The sequence below is a fragment of the Triticum dicoccoides genome, chromosome 6B, assembly GCF_002162155.2.
Source record: "Triticum dicoccoides isolate Atlit2015 ecotype Zavitan chromosome 6B, WEW_v2.0, whole genome shotgun sequence".
NCBI classification, from domain to species: Eukaryota; Viridiplantae; Streptophyta; class Magnoliopsida; order Poales; family Poaceae; genus Triticum; species Triticum dicoccoides.
In genome coordinates, this window is record NC_041391.1 from 411,919,357 (window position 1) to 411,930,005 (window position 10,649).

The following is a 10,649-nucleotide window of genomic DNA, read 5'->3' on the forward strand; positions in this document are numbered from 1 at the left end:
GGCGCGAGGGGATAGGCCGGGGAAGCCTGAACGGTCGTCGGGGCGCGAGCGGCGGCGGCGGCGCGGCCGAACGAGGGGTGGAAGTGGGAAAGGAAGTGCGGGCGCGAGCGCTCAAGTGTGCCGCGCGCTGTAGCGGGCGCCCGAAATACGCCGCGCGGGTAAGTGTTTTCGACCGCGCGCCCAACCCGTTATAGCGCGCACGCCGTTTTTACGCGCCTGCTGGAGCGACCCGACGCGTTGCGCGCGCGCTAAAACGGCCTATTTTGCGGCGCGGCGCTAGTTTAGCGTGGCTGTTGGAGATGCTCTAAGTTAAAACACCTCCGCATTTGATTACACCGTTGACCGTTCCCAAGCGCGCCCTCAGGCTCCGTTTGGAACTGGTGTAACTTTATACAACTGCATTTAGTTCACAGGTGTGTAACAGCAGCCACAACTGATATCCTAGCTGTGTACCATAAATAGGCTGATTACGAGCCTAAACGAGGATACAGGAAACATTACAGGCCTAATACAATGAACCAACCACCTCTTACAAGCCTACCCGACGTTTTCTAACCAGCCAATGTTTTAAGGAGGGAAAACGATATTCCAAGCGGGCTCTCCATAGCAGCGGAAAAGAAGCCACGCAACCGCCAGTCACTTGAACAATTGTCAAAACGTCACCCTAGATCCTGTGATATTCCCGTGAAGTCAAGGAGTTGATGATAAAATCCTCATGAGCGTCAGAGGATGTTTCTTCCTTTTACGCAATGAAACTTCCCAGCACCGCTTCAATTTGTTTCTGTGAAAACATGAGATATCCTTTATATATTAGATCAAATATAAACAAAAGAGCGGTAAATAGGGGCAGTTGCAGTCATGTACAAGTACAAGATGTGAGTCCAGAATGTTTGGAACTAACAACCACACATTCGGGCTTTATACTACTGGCTAACCACTTGGCCTTGCAATAAACCACCATGTAAATAGAAAAGAATGCTACAGTGGACTGCACAATCCTTTACCTTTGGACCTTATACTAGTCAGATCTGCAAGATGCCGCATTGTTGGCCTCCGGTGCGGGCAATTCCAAGGGGACCTTAGTCCTGTTAGATTTTTCAGTATCTGAAGTGCAAAAGCAAACATTAATTCATCGTTTGAAGCAATACCTCTTTCTGGATAGTGAGTGGCTGCACAAATGGACTAAAGCAAGCATTGGATTATGCTTCTGAAAATACCCAAGTCACATAAAAACTAAACTAATACGTGTATTTTTGGGGAAGGATCTATCTAGGTCACCGCAGCCGAATTTTTGTAATTACCTTCTTCATTTCAGTTTTCGTCAGTGGATCGCCAATCATAGTAGACATTCGGCAAGCCCTCGAAGCAAACATAGCACGAACCCTCGAAGGGCAAACAGAATCAGTTGTATCCATCTTATAGCTACTAATTATTGAACAGTCACCTTGACTGTCAGAAAGCATGCAAATCAGCTCCTTCACATCTAAATCAAGGGAAATGAAAGTAAGTCTACAGTTCTGAGTTTTTTACGAGCGTAAAATCAGACATGGTACAACAATAAGTAATTACCTTGAACACCAAATGTAATATTTTTACTAAATGGCACAGCTTTCAAAAGATAATGACTGCCAGGAGAAGCATGCAAATCTTCTGCTAAAACAAAACCATTTTTTCTGAAACAAGGTGACAGAAGAAAGAATGTGAGCTACCTAGGATTTAATCACCTCCAAACACTATTAATTAAAACTAGAAAGATACATCATGTCTTCTGTCAATACAGCGTGTCTACAGGAGGGATGAAGGACCATGCATGATTCAAGAACCAAGATGGTATGCACTTATCAAAAATAAATACACCTAGCTGGTGCAATTAATAATTTATCATGCATGAATTGATATTTTCAAGAACCAGATATAAGCAGAAAACTTCCCCTTGAAGAACAAAACAACAACAGATGTATGGATATCATAGGTTATGTGTTACTCCCTCCGGTTAAGTATTAGCTGTCGTTTTGGACATAGGTAAAGTCAAACAAAAATATTTGGATCAGATACTTGAAAGCACATGTATATATTAGTCTCGGCAAGTGCTTTCGCAGAATGTACTTTTACTATGGATGTCCGGAAATCTGTTTCATGTGGCTTGGCAAGGAAATTTTGAATCATGCATACCACTTTTAACAGGTTTCATAACAATGGTCTTGATAGAAATAGTAGTCAAATTTGTAGTTTGAAGACCATGCCCATGTCCAAAATAACAGCTTTTGGGGAAGAAACAGTACTTCACATGTTCTTTGAAGAACCATATACTGAATGTAACTATAACTAAACATCTGTCAAACAGGCAACTGATGGTTACTGCATTAAAGACTACACATTTCAATATTAAAGTTGTTAGATACTTAGATCCACTTTTTGAGCAGGCAGAATCGAAGTAGTAGGACAAAAGGAAATGTACCTGATAGTGTTCATGTGCATAGATACGATAACTTCTTCCTCCGGTGAAAGTTCAAGTCTCAGTGGCCTAGCATTAGAACACAATCAGAAACCCTCCTCCAATGCAAGAGAAAAAAAATGCTACGGAAGGTATGGATAAACGTGGACATTGTTAAGTCACTCCTTGAACTACCCTACCATAACCATTCACGAGTTGATGTTATTTTTGCCAAGGCAAGGACCCCCCTTGGGGGACCAATTGGTGTTGAGAAGTTCCATCTACAGAATAACACATGAAAATAATGGGGCTTGTTTACTCACTGAAGAAGAGGCTGTATGTTTAACGTTGTTGACCGTGACAGGCTCTCAAAGTTGTACTTCTCATCAGCAGCATGCTTGAGAACAAAAAAAAACGATATGAGGTACCTTGAGGGTTGCTACTCATATATCTTGGGATTTGTATAATGGTGTCACTGTTACACTGAAAAATATGTAGATGTACCTGATCTACAATAAATAGGTCTTGTTCCAGCTTTCCGATGATAAAACCGAGATTAAACTGCCCAACAACCTGAAGATCAGATAGTTAGTATCCTAAGAAATAACTGCATATAACACAATGCTTTGAATATTGCCACTTGTTTTACAAGAACGATGACTGTCACATTCGAGCAAATAAACAACAAGGTCATAACAACAGATTTCTTGAAAGTACAGTCCACATCTGCAAGGTGCTTGTAAAATTGTAACAGCCCCTATGGTACTTGGCAGTTGCCTTGAACAGGAACATACTACAATTCCAATAGATCAAGTTCTCTCTGGATACAACTCCAATAGATCAAGTTCTCTCTGGATACTACAATTCCAACATCTGCAAGGTGCTTGTAAAATTGGAACAGCAACATGACCCTATGGTACTCAGCATACTACAATTCCAATAGATCAAGTTCTCTCTGGATACAACGTATGGCAAATTCTATATGTGACCACTCCAAAAGCACCGATTGGACATAATATCCAATTTCACAAATCAAGATTGCTAACATCCATTATGGCTCCTCCCAATTACTGAGTGCATCAGAACTGTTTTAACATGTCATTTCAGAAAAGAAAAACTAATCTTGCAAGGAAACTAGGCACAGTCATCACTGTTCACCTAAGACTCATTCATCAGGCAAATGCTTTAACAAATATAATGTTATATGGAACCACTGAAAGAAAATGAGAATATTAAGAATATGGAGCTATTTGAAGAACCTTCATTTCTCCAAAATTATCTTTGCTGAAAAACCTGTCCAACTCATTGGTGGCTGCAGCTAAATAATTAGATTTTCCCTCGTCATCATTTGGTACATAATTATCCAGTGTTGCGGCTTTATAACACCTAGGTGAAGACAATTAAAGTAGTCAAAAACCAAACTCCTGATGGCAACAGAACTTGTTTATAACAACAGCATGTGTGTTACCTTGCAGTTTTCTCAGAACAATGGACTCTGTTTTCATGTGATACAATAAAACCGCGTTTTCTTCTTCTCCTAAGCTCATCAATTGTAAACTGCACTGAATAAGATACTGATGTAGAGCACACCGAATTGTCATTATCATGACCATCAAGTAAAGTTATATTGGACGGTGTATTTGGGGGTTCGGTATCCTTCAAACATTGATCGGGAGCACCAAAATTGGAAAGGCATCGATCATTCTGTTCATCCTGCATTGCAGCATTCATTATATAATCTATCCCACTGAACACATCAAAAATTATTTTTTCAAAAACAACTGATTTGCGCCAAAACACAGCTTAGCTAATCAGAGAAACTAAGGAGTTGTCGAAAATGCCAGAAGTAGATTCATGATTATTGAACTGCATGCACCAAATCAGTTCACCCAAAAGCTTAAACTGATGGAGAAAAGTGGGCAATATATTTCCCTATGTCGACATGGTATCGAGACGTAGGTTGCAACTATATTTATTAATAGCATTTTGGCCGGGTCTTGAACTCAATATCTCTTGGCTCTGATTACCAAATTGAATCCATTTCACCCAAAAGCTTAAGCTGATGGGGAGAGACGGGCAATATATTTCAAAAATGATGCCTATAACTCACTAACAGTTCAAAAGTTCACTGTGAACTTCATAATACAATTTTAAAAGGCAGAGATACTTAAGAAGAGTGCTACAAAACAAACAGTTAAAGGCAAGAAGTGGAAGAAGAGAAACAAAAATAAAACAGTATTGGCAGCAGTAGTCTAATCTCCTCCAGAAATCTGACTGACAGAACCGTCTCACTGCAAAATTAAATCAGCCTTACCACATCAAATTCTGTACTGTGGACATCACATGGATTGAGGAGATGCGCTTCAGTACTAGGAGACCCAACATTAGGTGGTTCAGAATGCTGTAATGAAACTTCTGTCCTCTTAGGTACAAAAGGTTGTGGAGAATGATCCCACAGGCTAATTTGCTGAAGTGGGTTGGCATCTGAAATACCAGGTGCATTTGCTTCTAAACTTGTTCTTCTCACTTGCCCCGAGCATGTACCTCTTCTCAGCACTGGAGCTTCAGAACTAGGAGGCCCAACATTAGGTGGTTCAGAATGCTGTAATGAAAATTCTGTCCTCTTAGGTACAAAAGGTTGTGGAGAATGATCCCACAGGCTAATTTGCTGAAGTGAGTTGGCATCTGAAATACCAGGTGCATTTGCTTCTAAACTTGTTCTTCTCACTTGCCCTGAGCATGTACCCCTTCTCAGCACTGGAGCTTCAGTAATAAGATTGCAACTGTCTTCATGCTTCCTCTTGTTTAGTGATAGAAAGTTCATAAGAGAAGACTGAACAATAGTTGAAGGGGAGGATTGAGCAGCAAGCCCTGTTCTAACATGATTTTCTCTTACTGGATTACTTTTAAAATCAGCATGGGGTCTTTTTGGCTGCTCATACCGCAATGCTGAAAACCAAGGACATCTATCAACCTCAGTGTCTGGGCTCCTTGGCAAGGGGCTCATGTCTCTAGATGCAGCTCCAGTGGCTACCCTTGTCGCAGAAGAACTCACATTCTGATCCTTCAGTGGGTCCTGATCATCACTATCTGTGTCTTCCTTGCAATTATCATTTTCAGGCGATGAAACATTTTCCTTGTCCATTAAATATGTGCTTTTAATAGGTTCATCAATCATAGGGTCATCTTCCTTTACAGGATCTTCAGTGTGATTGACCTTTTCAGGATCTTCAATGTGATTGATGGAAAAACTGCACTGTTGAGGGCTGTACAGATTTTCAATAGCTTCCCGTAAAGATAACAAAATAGTATGCTCTGATGAGAAGAAAATTTTCCTCTTATCAGGTGCGACATTCACATCATAAGATGTGGTTGGGATGCAAAAATTTAGGACAGCCACAGGGTATTGCCTGGAATTGGAACTCCTGTACAGTTCATTAACAAGTTTGGTGACCTTTGGCATGTCCACGGGTCTGCCATTTACATAGAAGAATTGCCTGTCTCCTGAATTGCGACCAGTGCCTGGTCCAGGCTTGGAAAGGAAACCTTCTACCTGACAGCCTTCAGAGAGGGCCAGGTTGAAGGGCTCCAGGCATTTGAAAGTGTTCAAACCAAAGACCGTAATGATATTGTCCTTCAGTGAACTGCTTCCTTGAGTTTTAACCACCACCATTTTAGAATTCTTGCCCACAGTATTTGTGCAAAGTAATCTGACCCCTTTGGCAATTAAGGCGTAAGCCTAAAATCAGGTAAGACCAGACAATTAGTAATGGAAGATTATAACAACAAAAAAGAAGTAAGTTTCAGCATCTATCATAATAAAACATCCTACTGTGAGAAGCAAAACGTCTAGATAAATATGATTAAGCAGAACAGTTAGGCTTCAACATGCAAAAATAATAAATTTGCAAGCAGCAGTTGCAAAGAAATACAGAAAACAAGATGTGAAACTCACATGTAGCAAGGAGACCACTTTCCCGTACTCCTTCTTGATATTCCTACTAAACTCCTTTCCCCGAACCGGCAAGGTGGAGAAGAGTTTCTCGATGGTTACGGTGGTCCCGACTTGCCGTGCAATCTTCCTCTCACTGATCACCACGCCCGAGTGCTCAAACTCCAAATGAGTTCCGACCGACTCATCTTTAGTCCTTGTCTCGACCGTCAATTTCCCCAATGCACAGAGGGAGCTCAACGCCTCCCCCCGGAATCCGAAGGTGGCCACGGAGTTGAGATCGGAGAAATCCGATATCTTGGATGTGTGGTGCTTCAGAGCGAGTGCCTAAGACGGTGACGGCACGGCAGCAGCATGGTACGGTCAGCAACACCAATGACAGGCCGGAAAAACGACAGAGGATGCAGAGATTAGGAATGAGGGGTTGCGTTTGTGCGTGCCTGGAAATTGCCGGGAGAGATGCCGCTGCCGTTATCCGCGACCTTGAACCACTCTTCGCCGTAGGCCTTGAGGCCGACCTCGACGGTGGTGGCGCCGGCGTCGAGGCTGTTCTCCACGAGCTCCTTCACTGCGGAGGAGAGGTCGAAAATGACTTGGCCGGAGCAAATCCGGTGCACCACTGATTTGCCGATAGGCTTTATCGCCGGCGAGGCTCCTCCCATACCCACTAAACCAGTAAACCCTACCGCAGCTCGACCTCGAGACGAGGGTTTCGTTCCTCCTCCTCCTCCTCCTCTCTCTCTCTCTCTCTCTCTCTCTCTCTCTCCCGCTTCTGGTGCGCGCTACGGGCAGTAACGGGCTGGGCCACACTGCCACAGTCGTCGCTCTGCCTCTCAGTTGGGCCTAGGTGTTGGCTTCACCAGGACTCTGGACTCCTTTTTTTTTTTCTTGAAACATCGAGTCTGGACGGGAGCTCCTCCTGGGAGGTCCTATTCCGCACCTTCAGCGCCGCGCAAGCTAACCGGCGCCCGCAGCAGCGGCTGGATGGGCCGGCCCACATTCGCGCGGCGCGCAAAAAGACGACCAAAAACAGAACTCTCGATCGGGATCGATCTCACACCCTCGTGCTTACAAACAGAGCGGGCTAACCACTTGACCAGGTAAATTCTGGTGATTCTTCGCAGCGCGCGGACTTTAAAGAATAGAAACGTTGACACACTATTAATTTCTTATTACACTGTAGCGTTTACATTTTCCAATTATTTGAAAACATGTGCACATATTACAAATAGAGTTCATGCACATGCAAAAAAAAGTTCGCGTATTAAAAAAAACTTCACCAAATCGAAAAAGTTCATGTATTCAAAAAAGTTCACAAATTCAAAAGAGTTCATCGATTTTAAAAAAATGTTCATCGATTTGAATTAAAAAAGTTCATCAAAATTGAAAAAAGTTCACCGGATTTGGAAAAAGTTCACCTAAATTGAAAAAAGTTCATCGATTTTGAAAAAACTTAATCAATTTCGAAAAAAGTTCATCAATTTTCAGAAAAAGTTCACAAAAATGAAAAAGTTCATCAAATTTGAAAAATTAGTTCATCAATTTTGGAAAAGCTTCATAGATTTGAAAAAAGGTTCACGAGTTTCAAAAAACTCAGTTCATGGATTTTTAAAACAAGTTCATCTATTTGAAGAAGACAATTACAAACTTCGAAAAAGAAAGAAGAAAGGACAGGAAAAGGGGAAAAAAGAAAAAAGGAAAAAGAAGAAGGAGAAATGGATTAAAAACGTGTATGTTAGCACAACTAATGAGGTGGTCGGGTTGGTTGGCCGTCGATTGCTGTTAACCAGCGACGCGCGGTTCGAATCTTACCTCGCGCAAAGTTTTTGCAGTTTTCCTTACAGTAAGTAGAAAACAGAAAGAAAAAAATGGGCCGGCCCGCAAGTAGCTGCTGCAGGCGCCGGTTAGCGAAAACAGTCGAAACCGGCGCCTGCAGCGCCAAATAGGAATTCCCCCTATACAGCGCTGCAGGCGCCCGTTAACGATCCGGCGCTAGCATGGGCCGGCCCACTGGTGTACTGCCCCCAGTTTTTTAAAATGTTTTTTGTTACGAAAATAAATAAAATATAATCATGAAAGGTTTACAGATTGAAAGAAAAAAAGTCCATCCATTTGAAAAAATAAGTTCATATCTTTAAAAAAGGTCATCAATTTTGAAAAAAGTTCATCAATTTGAAAAAAGTTCATTAAATTGAAAAAGTTCATCAAATTTAAAAAAAGTTCATGTATTTTTAGAAAAAGTTCATGGAACTGAAAAAAAAGTTCACAAATCAAAAAAAGTTCATCCATTTTCAAGAAAAATGTTCATTAAATTACGAAAATTTTCATAAATATTCAAAAAAGTTCATCAATCTCAAAAAAGTTCATTCAAATTGAAAAAAAGTTCATTAAATCTGAAAAATGTTCATAGAAATTGAAAAAAATCATGGAACTGAAAAAAAGTTCATCCATTTTCATGAAAAATGTTCATTAAATTCGAAAAAAATCATCAATATTCAAAAAAGTTCATCAATCTAAAAAAAGTTCACAGAATTTTCAAACAAAGAAATCGTCAACTGGCGCCTAGATGGGCCGGCCCATTTACGGATGCCTCAGGCGCCAGTTAACAAAATGCACGTTAACTGGCGCCTGTGGCGCCAAATTGGAAATGCCAGTCTGGACTCCTATGTACCGCTCGCCGCGGCAGAATGGTCGGCCGGCCCATCTCACGGTCGCGCCAGCGACTATGGCGATAGCGTTTCTCTCTGTTTGGTTTTTTTTTTAGCTTTTGCTAGTTTTCATTCGGTTTTCCATAAAATAATACAATAGTTACTTAATTTAAAATATGAATTTTTAAAAATTGAAAATAATCTGAACATTTTCTATAAATGAGAACATTTGTGAAATTATAAGCATCTTCTTATAAGAACGTGGACAATTTTGAAAATTGTAAAGAAAAAAATGGTAATTTTTCTGAACTATTTTTTAGTAACAAGAACATTTTTTTTGAAAATTCAAAGTTTTTTTCTTAAAACTCAAACATTATTTTATAAATGAAAACTTTTTTAGAAAAAAAAACAAATGAGTTTTGCATTTCGGAGTGTTTTTTGAAATTGGGAATTTTTTGAGCATTTTATGAAAATCAATAACTTTTTAAAATCTGAACAATTTTAAAAAGAGGACATTTTTGGAAACTTGTGAATATTTTAAAAATGTCGAAAAAGAAAAAGGAAAAAGCCGGTAAAACGCGTTATCTATACCACTATATAGTTTATGAATAACTTCTAATGTTAGATGTTGGATGAAGCCAGTCCAACGGTAGAGATATGGCAAGTCTGAGCATTGTCGACTAGATACCATCATGTACTATCTAGAAGATTCCGTTGTCGATGCACAAACTTGAAAAGAAATAAGCACTTCTCCTTTGTTCTAGATCTTCTATTCTTTAATTCTTTGATTTTTACTTCTAAATAAACTGCCGCCCATTTTCTTACTTCAATGTACAAACTTCAAATCATAAACATTTCTCATCTTTTCTAGAATCTTCCATGCATTTTGTTTCAAAAATTACCTTTGAATTTTACTCTATGTGTATATATTGATTTCAAGACTATAATAGCGGTTTCTTAAAGTCCATTTGTCTTTGAACATATCATACTAACTACCGAAAGTGCAATATGAGATGCTTAAAAACAAACGTGTTGGCTATATTTCACATGAGTTTGTGTGTGTGTGTGTGTGTGTGTGTGTGTTTTATCTAGCGGTTTTTCAGTTTTTGTTTTCTCTTTATTTATTTTTCTTTCCTTTCTGTTTGTTTGTTTGTATTCTATTTTGTTATTTTCAATACATGTTGAAATATTCTCTCAAAACCCCCAAAAATTGCAAGAACATTTCTAAAAACTAATGTGAATATTTTTCAAACACATGTTGTACTTTTTCCAAACAAATAATAAACATCTTTAGAACACATGGTGAACAATTCTTAAACACGTGGTGAAATTGTTTAACCCATAGTGAAGATTATTTAAATTCATGAACATTTTTTCGATAAAATTTAACATGGCGGACAATCAATTAATTAACAAACATTTCTGAAATTTGTTAATATTTTATTAACATTTTGTAAAATGCATGACATTTAAAAAATCCCGATGCACGTATTTTTGAAATATGAAAGCTTGTAAAAATGCCTGGCCATTTTTTAGTTTCACGGATATTTTACAAAAAAATATTTTTGGAGAAACATGGAAAATATAAGTGCTTTTCCAACCCAAACACGCTAAA

General features: G+C 39.6%; 1 protein-coding gene across 3 annotated transcripts; it reads right to left on the reverse strand.

The window, feature by feature from the left end:
- Positions 1 to 305: 305 nt before the first annotated feature.
- Positions 306 to 7,176, reverse strand: LOC119323024 (DNA mismatch repair protein PMS1-like). Of its 3 annotated transcripts, none has more exons than XM_037596584.1 (12): positions 6,827 to 7,172; positions 6,390 to 6,713; positions 4,749 to 6,173; positions 3,903 to 4,138; positions 3,694 to 3,820; positions 2,939 to 3,007; positions 2,758 to 2,831; positions 2,459 to 2,524; positions 1,570 to 1,673; positions 1,302 to 1,483; positions 1,005 to 1,104; positions 306 to 781 (listed from the first exon to the last, which is right to left on the reverse strand). In XM_037596584.1, exons 1-12 carry the CDS (start codon positions 7,046 to 7,048, stop codon positions 771 to 773), a joined length of 2,940 nt encoding a protein of 979 aa, XP_037452481.1. In that variant the 5' UTR covers positions 7,049 to 7,172; the 3' UTR covers positions 306 to 770. The 3 variants fall into 3 exon arrangements, with proteins under 3 accessions (XP_037452481.1, XP_037452480.1, XP_037452482.1); XM_037596583.1 differs by having other exon boundaries at positions 3,903 to 4,147; positions 6,827 to 7,171; XM_037596585.1 differs by lacking the exons at positions 306 to 781; positions 1,005 to 1,104; positions 1,302 to 1,483; positions 1,570 to 1,673; positions 2,758 to 2,831 and having other exon boundaries at positions 3,903 to 4,147; positions 6,827 to 7,176.
- Between the last annotated feature and the right edge of the window lie 3,473 nt (positions 7,177 to 10,649).